The 17622-nt window shown below is 42.0% G+C and overlaps 1 protein-coding gene across 3 annotated transcripts in view; it reads right to left on the bottom strand.

Moving 5' to 3' along the window:
- Positions 1–17622, bottom strand: part of MYOM1 (myomesin 1) — a 79435-nt gene that overhangs the window by 55812 nt on the left and 6001 nt on the right. For all 3 annotated transcript variants that reach the window (XM_051611158.1, XM_051611157.1, XM_051611156.1), the window contains 3 exons: positions 9692–9829; positions 2749–2959; positions 9–166 (listed from right to left, as the gene is read on the bottom strand). In XM_051611158.1, coding sequence (XP_051467118.1) covers positions 9–166; positions 2749–2959; positions 9692–9829 — 507 coding nt within the window. The remainder of the gene's footprint in view (positions 1–8; positions 167–2748; positions 2960–9691; positions 9830–17622) is intronic.

Below are 17622 nucleotides of genomic sequence, written 5' to 3'. Positions count from 1 at the left end.
AAACTTACCATGTAACACGGGGTTCTGGCCAGCCAGCCACAGAACAGTGAAATTTGACATTTTGCTTCTCCCAGATAGTGTGAGAACGAGGCTCGATAACAAACTCAGGAGCATGTAAAAGCTTATCTTTATTCAACTTTTTGTGGAATGCCTGAGTCTCTTCTATCTGGAAAAGAAATATTTTATTATTAACTCCATTAGTTATAAGTGCAAACTATTATTATGCAAACAGCATTTTTTATGAGCAGTAAAAAAGGAGACATACTTAATGTACTTATCTTACCTAGACATAGAAAACAAACTTTTCATCTTCAAGAAATTATCCTTCCAAAATAGTTCATTTGATTTCACTGTTTTCCACCTTAAAACTATTGAAAGTAAAATTATTTTTTTTCAATACATAGCGAAAGGTGAAATAGGTCTTTTTGCTCTAACGCAAAATTGTATAGGCCTAGATCATCTCTGACAGGCCTGCTCTCAAACCTTTCCTGCTGATGGGATCTTTCATCCTCCTAGGGTAACTCTTTCAACTGCATGGCTACCAACAGAGCTGGAAAAAAATTCCTAATATACTATAAATCTTGTTTTCTGCAAACTAAACTATTTATTTTCTGTCTTTTCACATACATGGAGAACTACTGTTCCCTGTATTAAGGTTATCAAGAGGAGACAGCTTTCATAAGCCTTCCAGTCTTTTATAAACGGGGCAATTCCAATTTTCCTTACAATTGTTGTTTTGCTGCTCTGAAAAGGTTCTACTTGTCCTTAACATTTATAAAGCAGTAACTGCTCATTATCAGAGGTCCAAGAGTCTCCAATACAATTAAATAATCACCCCCTGTGTTTTAATAACAATATGTTTGTTAATACACTCTAGAATGGCATGTGTTTCTGTATAATTAACATTACATTGACTGACACTATATTTGTGACCAGCTATAAGCCCCAGATCCTCCTCTACTTCTTCCTAGTCAGGCATTCCTTGTTTATTTGTTCTTTTCCTTCTCTGTGTAGTAATTTCCTTTGGTTGTCATCAAATTTAACTTTCACTGTTTCTCAATTTTGAGGTAATTCTGAATTTTTACCATGTCCTTCAAAGCATTTACACACTTTCCAACCTCACGTCGTGAGGATATTGTACAAGCATACCACCAATTCTTTTTCTCAAACCATTAATACATTTGCAAAATGGAACATGTTTGTACTTGATATATTTTCCCAGTCTGGTCATAACATAGTCCTATGACTGTTATTATTTAAGAAGTTGCACAATAATATCTAAGCCACCCACAATCAGAGATTCAGCTCCAGATGTCTTTGGCAATTCCTTCCCTAATTTACACACCGTGATAAAAATTCTGGGGTAAACATTCTGGAGAAGGCCATCAAAATCCAGAAGTTACCTACATCACCTCCTAATTGGCACCTTTCTTCACTGCCAGTATGTGGGCTTGTTTGGTTTGGTGGACTTTTTTGTAGTGGCGGAAGGGCCCCACGGGTGGCTCCGGTATGAAGCTGAAGAGCTCCCCCTGCTCCAAACCCAGCCAAGGAGCCATTAGAGGGGCAATAGATGCGCCTCAGCAATTAACATACAAAAGAACTGAGGTAACACCTGAGCAGTGCAAACACTTTGAAGGAGCTGAGCTGGAGAGCTGGAGTGGTGCTGGTGAGGAAGAAGGGGAAGAAGGTGCCCAAGCAGAAGTTTCCCTACAACCCATGGCGAGATGGCAGCTGTCCCCCTGCACTCATGGAGGAACGTGGTGGAACATTCCCTGAAGGAGCCAGGAGGGGTGAGCTTGGGTTTGCTGCCTGTGGACTCCAATTGCACAGTTTTGGATGACCCCGGTGCCAGGGGAGGTGGCTGTTCCCATAGCAGCCCGTGACTCTGTGGGAAGCCCAGGCTGGAGCAGCTCTGGACATCATGGGATGGACTCAGGAAGGAGAGAGTCATGGAGGACTCTCTCCCATGGGAGGGGCCCTGTGGGGAAGCAGGGAAGGACTGTAAGGAATCCTTCTTCCTGAGGAGGATGGCGTGGCAAGAACCACCAGCCTGTGAACTGACTCTAAACCCCATCCCTTGTCCCCCTGTGCCACTGGGGAGAAGAAGGGCGAGAAACCAGGAACAAAGTGATTTGGGCCTGGGAAGAAGGGAGGGGTGGGGTAACATATGCAAGCCCTGCTCTGTGTGTTGTCTGTCCTGTATGTGATTAGTGTGAAATTAAATTATTATTTTTTCCCCAAGTTGAGTCTGTTTTGCCCGTGACTTTAATCAGTGAAGAACCCTCCTTGTCCTTTGTCTCAACCCATGAGCTTCTAGTTGGCCTTTGTTCTCCCCCACCCCAGTGCCTGTGGGGAGGGGATAGAATGTGGGGGGGAAGATGGCTGGTTCTTGTGCCTTGTGGCTGATTCTTTGTTGTGTTAGGCCCAAACCAGGAATCCTTCAGGTGAAGGATGCTCTGCCATTTAACTAGGTGTGGGCATGACCAAAGGCAGTTGCCTGGCTCTCTTCTCCCTTCCTCTCTCCCATTACAACAGAAGCATTCCTGGCACCTACCTCTGGCCCTGAACCTCTTTTCTTATCCACATGACACCAAAATAGCAGGAACTGAAGTCATTGAATAGACTTCAATTGAAAGTACTTTGAGTTTTACAACCATAATTGTGATTGGCCGAGGTGCACATTACAAACACCAAACAAAAAAAGACCCATGCTGTTTACAGCCAAGGTGTTAATTTCTGCTCTTTTACCTTTTTCTTCAGGGCCACGTGTTCAGCAGACTCCCGAATTGCTACTTTCCTTGACTTTTTTTCATGATATTCCTCTTCGGAAGTTGACTTGGCCACTTTGCTGACACTAATTCCTTCACCTGTAGCAAAAAGGTTCCTCTTGGCAACATATGCAGCACTTTCTTTAATTCTTTCTTCTTCTGTGTCTGTAATCCCACTGATATTCATTGCTCTAAAAGAATTTTCAAAAAGCAGAATCCCATTGGAAAATGCTTAGAACATATTTCATTTATTTTTTCTATCAAATTAGCCAACTACAGTGGGCAACACCTTCTGCTATTACTGTCTCAGATGTATTCAGAACAGAAAAAGAGAAGGGTACTGCAGAATGACCGAGTATTTCACTGTCTAAGGTCTTGGCCTTTTTCAGTGCCTCTCTGTGTAACTAAGCCTTACATGTTTTCAGTTAAACCATTATCCTGCAGTGGTTTTGTATCTCCAGCACTATGAAGTTATACCTACAGATAAGACTTATGGCTGCAGCATTCATAATAACACTACCAAAGGGGCAAGGAGGTAACTGCAGCTGTATAACAATATTCTCCTCTGTTATTTATAACAAACTCCCCACATTATTCTGTATCATGAAAAGATATTTTTATTCACAGAAAATTCAATCCTATAATGTTTGTAAGATTACTCTTCTCCCAAATGTTTTGAATAAAATTGTCAAGGATTTTCTGAAATATCTTCCTCAGGCTTTCTACAGAGGTGAAATACAAAGAATGGTTTCCCTCAGTGGTCCAATCCTGTTTCCATCTCCACATGTGGAAATACCATTGCAGCCATAACTTTTTGACACTATGAGGATGTTATAGCTGCTATAGCAGTACAAATATAGTCCACCTACAATGAGAGTTCCTTGACTTAAGCATTGATATCCTTCTGCTGAGTTTAGTTACTTCAGGATACCATTAGATAGCACAATGAAGAGGTTCTGTTTAAGTTCTCCTGAAGTGACATCCTGTAAGCACTATGGAGAAAACAGCCTCTGTTTATTTCCAGAAAGCACTCAAGTACAGCCTCACTATTTTATAATAAAATGCTTACTACTGCTAGAAAGCAAGAAGATTAGGAAGAGTTATTTTTTTCTGATTACTTTAAGATTGCTAGTATTATGCAATTGATAGCACGTCTCAAAACTAAAGAAAATTTGGATCCAAGCCCATAATTAACTGTCTAGCCCTTTAGCTTTGGGCTGTGAAGTAAGATCAGTGAGATGCAAGGCGACCAAGCAGTGGAAAGTGCTGTAAACTTGATCATGCATAAAAATTGCTCAAAAGACTAAAAAATGTATTTAACAGCATAGAGCATTGACCACCCTCATGTTCAAATTTGAACATTCTGAATTTCATTTTAAAGTTCAGTTTGTCAAAAGTATCAATGGGATGATTGATTCCTTTCACTTGGGCACATCAGCTCCCCTCACAAACATGATCTGAAGCTGCAGAGATATGACAGATTTCTGAAAATAATTTTGAAAACTCAATTTTATGGATGTTTATTTAGCTATCTACACTCAATTTAAATGAATCACTGACATTTTTCTTCAAAGGCAATTGACATTATTTCAGCCTTAATTACAGTAGTTGAGATCTCAGCAATTTCACAGTATGGACCCAGCCCTCAAGGCATAAAGTATTTTCCAGGAGCTAATGGATATAATCAGATTTATATAGGACTCAGCCTAGTCATCTGCAGTACTAGTCCCCAGATGTTTTTGATTAGCAGCATTAAATATTTAGATTTGCTAATAATTTCTTCCTGTTATAATCTTCCCAGTTCAAAGAGAAATGTTCCCTGAAATGATGAATGCATCAGACTCAGCATGCAGTACCACTTAAGAACTGATTCTGCAGTCAGTGGTTTCAGTAGAAAACACTTTCCAAACAGAAACAAGAGGATCAAATGCCAAATGACACACACAAAATATTATTTAAAGAGTATCACCCATTTGCAGTCCTTTGGCATATGCTTATTAGTAGCTGCAAATAGTTTCACAAACCCCATCCAGTATATTTAGCACCTGTGACACTAAATCAAGCTGTCCTTAATTTTATCTTGCAAGCATTACGCTAGGTGTTTAATGAGCTGTGAAGTGAATAATCTGAGTTAGGGAGTTTTTTACAGCAGAACCTGAGGGGTCTGAGATAGGACCAAATAACAGAAATGGTGACGTGGTGCTGAAGGTCATCCAACAGCATGGGTAACAGCTCTGATAAACCCACAGAGGGATGACCTTTATAAATAACTATTCCATGTAAAAGTTATCTGCCCATGGGAAACAACACATCAGTTTCACAGGGGAATTTGGGAATGACATATAGCATGCACATGGTTCAATGGGCTTCAGCTGTTATCCTTCAGACAAAAATAAGTATCTGACAGGAACGCGGCATGCAGCTTCCGCAGTCTTGGCATGCAGTCATGAACAGGATGCCAACAGAAAAAAGGCCTAAACCAGACATGCTAACCATTTCATACCACATTGAGTGGGCACCCTAACAATCATCATATGTACTTTTTATATATTTTAACACATTAAGAAAAAAACAAACCCACAAAAAACAAACAAACAAAAACACAAAAAAAACAACCACAACAAAAAACCCACCCAACACTACTTGGGTCATTCCAGTGGCACAAAAACACATACGAGTTCCTGAGCTGACGTGCAAAAAGTAAGATAGGCACCAACAAAAGCAAGAAGTATAATAGTAACAATGATATAAGAATGCAAAATGTAGGATCCCAAACTGTTGTGCTGACACAAATATATGACGCTACACACCTTCACACTGAGTTAGATATTACTGTTTTCATTTTATAAAGAAAGGGGGGAAAAAAAACCCATGGTTTGTTAAGATTGTTTAAGATGCACTAACATGATGTGATAAGATAACAGGGGCCTGTAAAAATGCCAAGATCGTCATCCAGTACTAGTCATCAGTCATGATTTTCAGCTATTGACCAACAAAACTTATTTTTGTAGGCTCTAGCCACAATGAAAAGGGAGGTTATTTGTGTTTGAGGGCATGGAAGACAGATGACAGTGAAATGCAAAGTTACTGCTATGAAAGCAGAAACACTGGGTGAAGTGCAAAGGTAGCGAGAAGCCTTGAAAATGTTACCACAAGCTTTGTGTGAGACATATTTGTGTATTTCTGTCACAGAAGATATAGCTGAAACTCTGCAGAAATTGTTTAAAAATGCAACAGTGTATGCTCCTGAATGCTGGTTGGATCACAGAGCAGTGAATTTGACACCAAAATGTACAAGGGGTGAGAAAAAATTACTCCAGGATAGTGGGAGGAAATTAATAAAAACCAAAACTGCTGGTCTCATCACAAAAGCATCACAAACACTCAAAAGGCCAAAGCAATAACATCTCCCACTGACAAGATATAACTCAGTTTCACGTGGAAGCACAAGTTTGGACACAAAGCAGAAGTGACATTGGAATTTGATTAAGCAGTACACAGAAAAGCACTGGCTCCCAGAAACAGCTTACAAGTGTCCCAGGAAAAATGCTGTGCTGCACAAGACAAACAAGTGGAAGGAACGTTCCTGTGCAACTGTAGATGGGCAAGAAATTTTTCTTCTTGGCTCCAGTCAGGAACCAGTTTTCCATGGCACAAGTCAGTATGTATTAATCTGAACAAGTGACTATGTTCAAACTGTTGGACAATCCTATTAAAATCAGTGTGCCATACTCTAAAAAAGGCAGGGACCCTCCTTGTTTGTGGTGGTTCTGGCTTCCACATGAAGTTCACATTCAGCTTTACTGAGAACACTGTTGCAGTAAAACATATTACATCAGTAGCAACCACGCAATAAGCATCACCAACATGTGAGATCAGTATGAATCATTGTGATGGTTTGAGATTTGGTTTTATTCCAGGTGTTACCCTGTGCCAGGACAAAACATTAGTACATTGTTTCATTGTTTCTATGTTTAGTGCTTGGTAAGAGACATTGAATTACTGAACAAGTCTTCAAAGCAAAAGAATAAGCTAAGTAATAGCTTATAAATATATATTATATATATATCATTTATTTATTGTATATATAACATAATATATAAATAATAAGCTAAATAATAATAGAGAGATAAGAGCAGCTTCACATTCGCAAGCCATGGTCCTCATGGGAGACTTCAACCACCCTGACATCTGTTGGAAGAACAACTCTGCTAAAAGCAAACAATCCAGGAGGTTCCTAGAGTGCAAGAATGGTAACTTCCTTTTCCAAGTAATCGAGGAACCAACAAGGAGAGGTGCTATGCTGGATCTTGTCCTCACCAATGAGGAAGGGCTGGTGAGGGATGTTAAGCTCAAGAGCAGCCTAGGTTGTAGTTACCATGAAATGGTGGAGTTCAAGATCCTTAGGGCAGCAAGGGGGCTCACAGCAAGCTTACTACCCTTGACTTCAGAAGGGCAGATTTCAAGCTCTTCACGGATCTGCTCAAGAGAGTGTCTTGGGATAACATCCTGGAGGGTAGAGGGGCCCATGAAAGCTGGCTGATATTTAAGGATCACCTTGTCCAGGCCCAAGAGCATCCCATCCCAAATAAGAGGAATTCAAGTAGAAACTCCAAGAAGCCAGTGTGGATGAGTAAGGAGCTCCTAGAAAAGCTCAAGCTTAAGAAGGAAGCATACAGGGGGTGGAAGCTAGGGCAGATATCCTGGAAGGATTACAGAGAGGTTGTCTGAGCAGCTAGGAATCAGGTTAGGAAAGCCAAATCCTGGCTAGAATTAAATCTTCCCAGGAATGTTAAGAACAATAAGAAAAGCTTCTTTAGGTATGCTGGACAGAAAAGAACATCCAAGGAGAGTATAGGCCCTCTCCTGAAGGGAACGGGTGAGGTAGCAACACAGGATATTGAGAAGGCTGAGGTCCTCAGTGACTTCTTTACTTCAGTCTTCTCTGGCAAGTGCTCCAACCTCAACATAAAGGCCACAGAAGGTGAAAGCAGGGACTGGGAGAATTAATTACCCCCCACTGTAGGAGTAGAGCAGGTTCGTGACCATCTAAAGAACCTGAAGGTGCATATATCTATGGGACCTGATGGGGTTCACCCATGGGTCCTGAGGGACGTGGTGGATGCAATTGCTAAGCCTCTGTCCATCATATTTGAGAGTTCATGGCAGTCTGGTGAGGTTCCCACTGATTGGAAAAAAGGGAACATACCCCCTATATTTTTAAAAAGGGGAAAAAGGAAGACCCAGAGAACTACAGGCCAGTCAGTCTCATCTCTGTGCCTGGCAAGATCATAGAGCAGATCCTCCTGGAAAGTCTGCTAAGGCACATGGAAAATAAAGACGTGATTGGTGACAGCCAACATGGCTTCACTAAGGGTAAGTCATGCCTGACCAATCTGGTGGCCTTCTACAACAAGGCTACAGAGATGGTGGATGGTGGCAGAGCAACTGATGTCATCTACCTGGATTTGTGCAAGGCGTTTGACACTGTCCCACATGACATCCTGGTCTCCAAACTGACAAGGCATGGATTTGACAGAGGGGCCACTTAATGGATAAAAAATTGGCTGGATGGCTGCACTCAGAGAGTTGTGGTCAGTGGCTCCATGTCCAAATGGAGGCAGGTGACGAGTGGTGTCCCTCAGGCGTCAGTATTGGGACCAGTGCTGTGTAACATCTTTGTTGGAGACATGGACAGTGGGATTGAGTGTATCCTCAGCAAGTCTGCTGATGATAACAAGCTGTGTGGCGTGGTTGACACCCTAGAGGGAAGAGAAGCCATCCAGAGGAACCTTGACAAGCTGGAGAGGTGGGCAAGTGCCAACCTCATCAAGTTCAACAAGGCCAAGTGCAAGGTCCTGCACCTGGGTTGGCACAACCCCAGGCACAAATACAGACTGGGGGAAGAATGGCTGAAGACCAGTCCTGAGGAGAAGGACTTGGGGGTGGTAGTGGATGAGAAGCTTGACATGAGCTGCCAGTGTGGGCTGGAGCCCAGAGAGCAACTGCATCCTGGGCTGCATCAAAAGAAGTGTGGCCAGCGAGGCCAGGGAGGTGATTCTGCCCCTCTACTCTGCTCTGGTCAGGCCCCACCTGGAATACTGGGTACAGTTCTGGTGCCCTCAGCACAAGAAAGATATACACCTGTTGGAGAGGGTCCAGAGAAGGGCCACCAAGAAAATCAAAGGCCTGGAGCACCTCTGCTATGGAGACAGGCTAAGAGAGTTGGGGCTGTTCAGCCTAGAGAAGAGAATGCTTCAAGGACACCTTATAGTGGCCTTCCAGTACTTGAAAGGGGCCTACAGGAAAGCTGGGGAGGGGCATTTCATCAGAGAAGACAGTGATAGGACAAGGGGTAATGGTTTTGAACTGAGAGAGGAGAGATTTAGGTTAGATATTTGGAAGAAATTCTTCGCTCTAAGGGTGGTGAGGAACTGGAATGGGTTGCCCAGGGAGGTTGTTGATGTCCCATCCCTGGAGGTTCTTAAGGCCAGGTTGGATGAGGTTTTGTGCAACCTGGTCTAGTGGTAGGGTTCCCTGCTCATGGCAGGGGGGTTGGAACTTGTTGATCTTTAAGATCCCTTCCACTCTTAATGATTCTATGATTCTATGATAATGTGGAAAACATGCTTGTTTAGTTCCCAATAGTAATAATTATGTCTTAATTTCACAGAAACTGGCCCTGGTGACATGTTCAAAACAAAGTCCAGACATCTAGGTTCATTTGCCCTGGCTCTGGATGCTCAATGTCTGATTTTCTGACAGTTGATTGACTTCTTTTTGTCTTTTTTATCACTCACATGACTCAGAAACTATTACCCTTGGATCCAGGAGTGTAAAAAAAAGATTAATGGATTTTTATTTTTTAATTTGTTAATAAAATATCAGAAATAATATACCAAACAAAAGCAAAATTAACATACCGTCCTGTGAATATGGGCACTGAGTAGTTGACTGCTTCATTCTCTTTGTTCTCTGATACCAAATTCTGTTTTGCTCTCTTTGCTTTGGGACTCATCTTATAGGATTGATCTTCAATCATTAAGTTGGAGTCTTTCAGTCTGAAATAAAAAGAGTATTGTTAAAATCAGAAAAAAAGAGCTGTTAAGAAACACTCCAAAATAGTACTAAAGTACTAAAAATTGTTGCTGTCTCTTGTTTGAATCATAGAAGCATTTTTAATCATGTTTGGTAAGCATTAAGATATATTTTTTAATAACCATGGCTTCAGAGTTATTTAATTCATTAAACAAATAACAAAAGATTTGACAAGATCATTATTAGGAAGAAAACACTGATGCCCCCTGATATTAAATCTAAATAGAGAGAATAAACAATACCCTTTATAGCTATGCACCCTAAATAGCTTCTTGGTTTGGGACTTGGAGAGTCTGAATACCCAGTTTTGATTCTGAAGCCACTGAGCTCACTGAGGAGTTCTAAAGGTTGTATCTGAACTCATAACCTTGCCTTTTCCAAAATCTGCAGTCCTGAAATTATCTGGTCCTCAACCAAAATATATTCAAAGTAATAATGCATTTAAGTATTTCTACAGAAATTCTAGGGCAGCATTTCACTCAGCAGCCAGTGTTGCCATTCCTACTGCTCTCCTGTATCACCGCCATCCACCGAAAGCAGAGAGCTGAGTGGCTGAGTGAAGTAACACCATTTACCATACCACAGATAAATGAAAAATGAATGGAAAGAAAGAAGAGCAAACCAAAGGGAAGGCTTCCCCTCCCCACCAGCTTGGGAGGGATTCTGAAGAGAGTGAAGCATATTTGAGGCAGTCATTTTGTGTTCATTTTTAATACGGCTACAAATTGTACTAACAAAGCTTCAGCTACCTTTGTCCTTCTTTCCCAACACAGCACATCTCAAAGTCCCATATCTATGGAATATTCTTATCAGCTGTCAGCCTTTTGTAAATCCCCAGAGTGTCTGTTCATCTCTGTCCCAGCATCGCCAAGGGAAATCTTGAGCCTCTTTTTGGTCTGGAGGTGTGTCTAAACAGCATCAACTTACCACTTCCGTGCATAAACACAGGAGCAGAATTAAAGCATGTGGTTTCTCAGCAAGGCTTCTTAGCCCAGACATGTATGGCTGAAGCGGCTAACCTGCTTCCCATACCCTGTGTACCTTACACTGGTGTCTCTCCACAGCATGCTGTACACATATAATCAAAACTCATACTAGCACTGAGCCTCTAAGAATGTTACACATGTATAATATAAAATGACAGACATGTACTTGGGCTAAAATTTTACTTAGGCTGCAGCTCTGCCAGAGTAGCAAGCTTCAGAGACACCACCAACACGTCATACCAGGAAGGGTGCTTAATTTCCAAAGTATATGTTAACAATGTATACAAGATCACACAGGTCCAGTTTCATTCTCCCATCTTTCTTTCCTTCATTTCCTGGTGCCTTTTCCCTTTACTCAGACTTTCCCTGCCACAGTGCCTGTTAAATAAGTCTCCCGTTCTCCAGCTCTCCTAATGGTTTTCTTACTGTCGCGTCTTCTCATTCTCCATCTAGTTCTTTGCCTGAACATCCTTTCCCACATCTGCTTTCCATTCCTGATGCCTTTGCCCGCCACTTCCAGCACTGTCACTAGGAGTTTCCCTTGCTTTCTGTTTGTTCCCCATCTCACCAGACTCAACTGTATCCAACTTGCCCAGCTTTGCAGTGAGGCAACCCTCTTCTCTGTGCTCTCTGGGTACCCACTTTGTAGCCACCATCATTGTGCCTACAGCACCACAGCCAAGAAATGCTCAGTACAGGAGGTAAAAACAAACTTTTCACTACTTCTCCTTCCTTCCTCCTCCCCCTGGTTTCCACTCAATCAAAAGCACAGGCAGAGAGGGGCTGTGGCACACACCACAGGACCAGGGCTGAGGGCTGCCCATGGCAGGCACCACTGGGTCACCCAAAGAACAGACCACATCTACTGGAAAGACAGGCTCTCTCCAACAGGCTCTGGTGTCAGCTGCTGCCCAAGGCAGCCAGCAAGGGAGTCCAAGGGAGGCAGATCCAGCTCTAGGGACAGAAGTCCGAGTAGAAAACATTTGGAAACAGCCCAGGCAGAGTAAAATAAAAAGGAAGAGATGGAGTGAAGCAGGGTACACAATGGCCTTATTTCTGGGTTGGGCAACCATGTGGTGTGATCACTATAGTGAACCACAAATGCATTGGGAGAACTCATCAGATAAACATTGAGAGACATCAAAGACAAAGTATTTTAATTATTTTTCAGAAATGAACTGTGGTCTGTAAGGAGCCACAGTTCTTTACTTAGCAGGTGACTTTTATTCTTGTCCTATTTTAAAATGGGACAAGCCTGGTTCCTAGGGACTTCAGGCTGAACCCCTTTAGGAGGCCATTCAATTCCTGGTTGTTTAATCTGCTGCTTTAAAATCTCTTTCATGCTTACATGCAGCTCTGTGTGAGAAATAGTGAAAAGTTATTCTTTGTTCACTCTGCACATCTTTCACTGCTTTATACATTAACATTACATGCCTACGTTTGCCTCCTTCCCAAGGTAAGAGCCCCTCTCTCTTACCTTCTCTAGGCAGAAGGTACACCACACCTCCCATTACCCTCCTTGCTGATCTCCGACTCTTCTCTAGCTTCAGACTGTACTTCTTAAGATTAGATGATCAAAAGTGCACATGGTATTTCAGCTGTGAGCATACCTAGGATTAACACACTGACATGATATGCATTCTGTTTCATTTTCACTTGCCCTTGTAGATGTTCCAAAAATTTCCAATTGCTGCATGATGACATCAGAGCACCTAGCTGGTGCTTTCAAAGAGGTACCATAGTAATTCCAAACTCTTTTTATTATTTTTATTTTATTTTATTTTATTTTATTTTATTATTTTTAGAATGGCACTGCATAAACTGAGAGCAACTAAGTTTTAAGCATTAAAAATATTTTGTTTTCCCAAATCCTCTTATGGTTTGCTTTTGTTCAGGCAGAGCTAATATGGAGACTTGTAGAAATATATATTCAAATAGAGATCTTTGCATGGGAGAATAGTGGTCACTGCTTCTACCATGAAGGTTATTTACCTGTTTTCCTTTTTCGGTTATTACTATTTGCAACACAAGAAAACCATACCTGCCTACAACCATAATTTAGGTAGCCCAAATGAGGACTCTGTTTTCTTGAACCAGATTCTAAAATCTTGCCCTTTATTTTAAAATGTTTCAACCTTTTACCTGATATGTGGAACAGAATCTCCCCAGAGGAGAAGGAGCAGGGTATCAGTTTCACAAGGAGGAACAGTACCATGACCTTTTAACAGCTTTCAGCCTCATTTGATCTGCCCAGCTAGTGTATGCATGCATTTTTCCAGGTCAGATACTATCTGTACTACCTTATCAAGGTTGGTGACCCAAGTTAGTGTTCTCATTTCTTGATGGTTTTCAGCATGTTAAAACAGCCACACCAGCACTTGCTTTGTTTCTCAGTAGAGTCACTGAGTTGGGAGTTGGGTGATTACAAAGGCTAAAGGCACAGATATTGTCCTGTTGAGATTTAAAAACCAGACAGACACTATCATCTTTTCCCTCTAGCCCCACAGAGGAGGTTAATACAACAGCATTGTGCAGGGTCTCTGAAACCCCCAACCAGAGGTTTTGTTTTGATGTCTTATTCTCAGATATACATATACTTCAAAATGCTGGCATTGCTCTTGTTTCAGTGCCTGAAGGGACAGGTTTTCCACCCTGCACAAAGCCTGTGCTCAGTGCACATAGAAATGTGTCCTATGGACTACAGCACCCTTTCTTTTAGACAACCCACCTCTGCATGTAAAGGCATCTGTAGGCTCATTTAAATCTCTAGAAAATAATGTATCTTGTCCTTTGCATGCTATTGTTACATCTCTCTCTCACTTAATCCTGAGAGCAAGCAGGGATACATTTGGGATACACAATAGCTGTACCAGCTGTACCTGCTGGAGGAGTGCCATTAACAAGAAGCATTTTCCAGGCTCTCTTTCCAGCAGCTGCTTCTTTCCTAGTATTTGATGTTTGATTTACTCACCATAAACAGGAGAGAGTGGATTGGCAAACCCAGTTACCAGAGAGAAAAAAAAAATATATATAAATTCACAAGAAAGCTCTTTCAAGCCAGCCTCTAAAGATGAGAAGTGCTCTTGGGTGACTATATTCATTTGAAGTTGCTGACAGATTTGTCACAGGCCCAGGCAATATTGCTGGCAATAATCGTGCTCTTTCCTAACACAGCTTCAAAAACAATTTTGTTTTTAAGGGAATTGTTTCCACACAGGAGGTCTCATTAAAACAATTTCCATGCTTGGCTATGATGTTTGGAAGCCACCTTCTTAACCCTCATGTATAATAAACCAATGGATGAGCAGTGCCAGAAAGGATCACAGTCTTCTCATGTTCCTTAAAGTGTGTAATTCGCTCAGCCCAGTCCTGATCCTGGTTACAATATTGCTCAGGACAGCATTCACTCTTACTGTCTGGCAGCATAACTAATTGCAATTTACTAAGGCATCTCTCCTCTGCTTGCTTGGTTTACCTGAATTATGCCATGTCTTCTTCACCATTTCCCCAGACCTGCAAAATATATGCAAATGCCTGGCCCACGTCAATAACTTGTGTTTTCTCTCTAAGCAAGTCTCTGACCCACTTGTTGGCTGATAGCCAGTCTGTGACACAATGGGATTTTCTGATGCTGCCAGCCAGGAAAATAAGACATGCAAATGCTCTGAAAGTTTGAGCAAAGGCAAATGACTGAAGTTCCCAAAAAAAAAGAGATAAGCAGGTTTAATCCAGCCATCCCGTTTGAAAGGCCCTTAGTGCTATAAGCAGCTTTGGCAGACCTGACTCAAAGCTTCTGAAATGCACATAGAGGACAGAGTAATGCCACAGGAAGAAGGTTCTCCCACAGAAGCCAACTTGTCCACACTGCAGCCCCCAAGAGGAAGGGGACAGGTGGCCATAACAATGGCTTTTGGGAGAGAGCCACCACCCCTTGCCTGTGCAGACCCTGCCCACTGCTTGAAAGAATCATGGAATCATTCTGGTTGGAAAAGACCTTTGAGATCACCAAGTCCAACGGTTAACCTAGCACTGTCAAGTCCACCCCTAAATCATGTTCCTCCTATATGTCTTTTAAACACCTCCAGGGATGGCTATTCAACCACCTCTCTGGGAAATCTATTCCAATGTTTGATTGCCCTTTCAGTGGAGAAGTTTTTTCTAATATCTAATCTAAACCTCCCATGGTCCAACTTGAGTCCATTTCTTCCTGTCCTGTTGCTAGGGAGAGGAGACCAGCACCCACCTCCCTACAACCTCATTTCAGGTAGTTTTAAAGAGTGATAAGGTCTCACTTCAGCCTCCTTTTATCCAGGCTAAACAACCCCAGTTCCCTCAGCTGCTTCTCGTATGACTTGTGCTCTAGACTCTTCACCAGCTTTGTTACCCTTTTCTGGACACGCTTCAGCACCTCAGTGTCTTTCTTGTAGTAAGGGGCCTGGAACTGAACACAATATTGGAGGTGCAGCCTCACCAGTGCTGAGTACAGGGGCACAATCTCTTCCCTGGTCCTGCTGGCCACACTATTTCTAATACAAGCCAGGATGCTGTTGGCCTTCTTGGCCACCTGGTCACACTACTGGCTCATATTCAACCAGCTGTCAATCAGCACCCCCAAGTCCTTTTCCTTTGGGCAGCTTTCCATCCACTCTTTCCCAAGCCTCATTGCACGAGGTTGTTGAGGCCCAAAAGCTGGACCCAACATTTGGCCTTGTTGAACCTCATACAGTTGACCTCAGCCCATCCATCAATCCAGGTCCCTCTGTAGAGCCTTTCTACCTGCAGGCAGATCAACTCTTGCTCCCAACTTAGTATCATCTGCAAACTTACCAAGGGTGCACTCAATCCCCTCATCCAGATTGCTGATAAATATATTAAACAGAACTGGCCCCACACTGACCACTGGGGAGCACCACTTCTGACCTGCCACTAACCGGATTTAACTCCATTCAACACAACTCTTTGGACCCAGCCATCTAGCCAGTTTTTTAGCCAGCAAAGTGTACACCAGTTTAGGCCACATACAGCCAGATTCACCAGGAGAGTGATGTGGGAAACAGTGTTGAAGGTTTTACTAAGGTCCAGGTAAACAACATTCACAGCCTTTCCTTCATCTACTGAAAGGGTCACCTTATCATAAAAGGAGATTAAGTTAGTCAAGCAGGATCTACCTTTCAGGAACCCATGCTGACTGGGCCTTATGACCTGGTTGTCCCAGATGTGCTGCATATGGACACTGAAGATGATCTGCTTCATAACCTACCTGGCACTGATGTCAGACCAACAGGACCCTCAATTCTCCTGGCCATGCAGGGACCAAAGGAAGCAGCAATTGACTAGAGGTGGCCCCATGAGCTAGTAGAGAGGACTAGGTGTGAAACAGCAAGTTTTACACTGTGAGACTCACATTTTTAGGAGATCAAGCTTTTGCAGTCTTGGCAAACTGTAACCAGCAAGGCTTCAAGCTTCTGCATTTACTCCTTAGTTTTGCCAGTTTTCCTTTCTCTCCCTTTATTTCTTCAAGTTCTCATGGTGTGAAGAAGACTTGCAGTGTGGTGAAGGAACAGCCCACTTGCAAAGGGAACCTTTTTGTCCTCAAGAAAAGCAAGCTGTGTTTCCTTCAAGCTGTCTATATCTGCGCTGTAGGCATGTTTTCTACTCAAGCAAGGCTTCAACATCAGAGAATTGGCTTCAGGTCAAGGTCTTACAGGTCACCTAGTCCCTAGTCCTTCTCCACTGTTTTCCCATGACTAATTCCTCACATAGCACTAATGGCATGTCAGTACTGTCACTTTATGAACATTCTGTTCTATAAGGTGGCTACAGAAAAGGATGAGACTTAAATTTTGCAAGTATAGTAGAGTTTAGCAGGAGCTACTTTAGATAAACACAAGAAGTGACCTGAATAAAAGCTCACTATATTAATGGTATACTTTTCCTCTTGGGCTGAATGGGGTTTATCCACAAAACTGTATCCATTATACATAAATGTGTATTTGATGTTAAAAACCCAGTGATACAAAATAATCAATTGCTACCTCAAGACTTTTATTTGTATTTGTGGGTCCATTCAGTTGTCAGGCCAACACCACTGTTGTAGGCCATTTAGAAACAGCATTTAAATTCAGGGTTCTTTCTACTTTTGAAAAATGAAAGTGTTTGATGCCCCCTCCCTGTTCAAGGGGCCAGGCTGAATGGGGCTTTGAGGAGCTTGGTCTAGTGGGAGTTGTCCCTGCCGACGCAGAAGGGCTGAAGCTAGATGATCTTGAAGGTCCCTTCCAAACCAAACCATTCTATGATGCTATGATATTACTATTTTTCATTTTTCTTCTTTTTTTTTTCTTTTTTCTTCCTTTTTTTTTTTTTTTTTCTGCAGCATTCCTTTCTCAAGGACAAATTCAGAAAGTCTTTGATTTTCCCAGTTTATTTTAGTAACACCTTTTGTCTCCACATTATTCCTTGAAGTGTTTTGGGGAAAATAGTGTGATTCTGGGGCAGATGATAGTACAAACTAGGAAAAAAATTACTTTGAATTTGCATTCTGTTTAACCATATAGCTGCATTATTTGTTCTATTTTATTTCTTGCAAATTGCAGCAAAATGGGCTGCAAAAACCAAATAAATAGCAATATAGAGGCCATATCAACCAGTTAGGTTAAATACTGAGATTATAATTCACAACCATATTCTGTCATGTATTATTTAAGTTTTGTACAAAAGAGATTTAAATTGCATAGCTCTGATCTCCTGAGTCCTAGTCTTACACAGCAGCA

The sequence above is a fragment of the Apus apus genome, chromosome 2 (assembly GCF_020740795.1).
Source record: "Apus apus isolate bApuApu2 chromosome 2, bApuApu2.pri.cur, whole genome shotgun sequence".
Taxonomy (NCBI): Eukaryota; Metazoa; Chordata; class Aves; order Apodiformes; family Apodidae; genus Apus; species Apus apus.
Note: the sequence above shows the minus strand (reverse complement) of the source record. Positions and strands in the feature narration are given on the sequence as shown.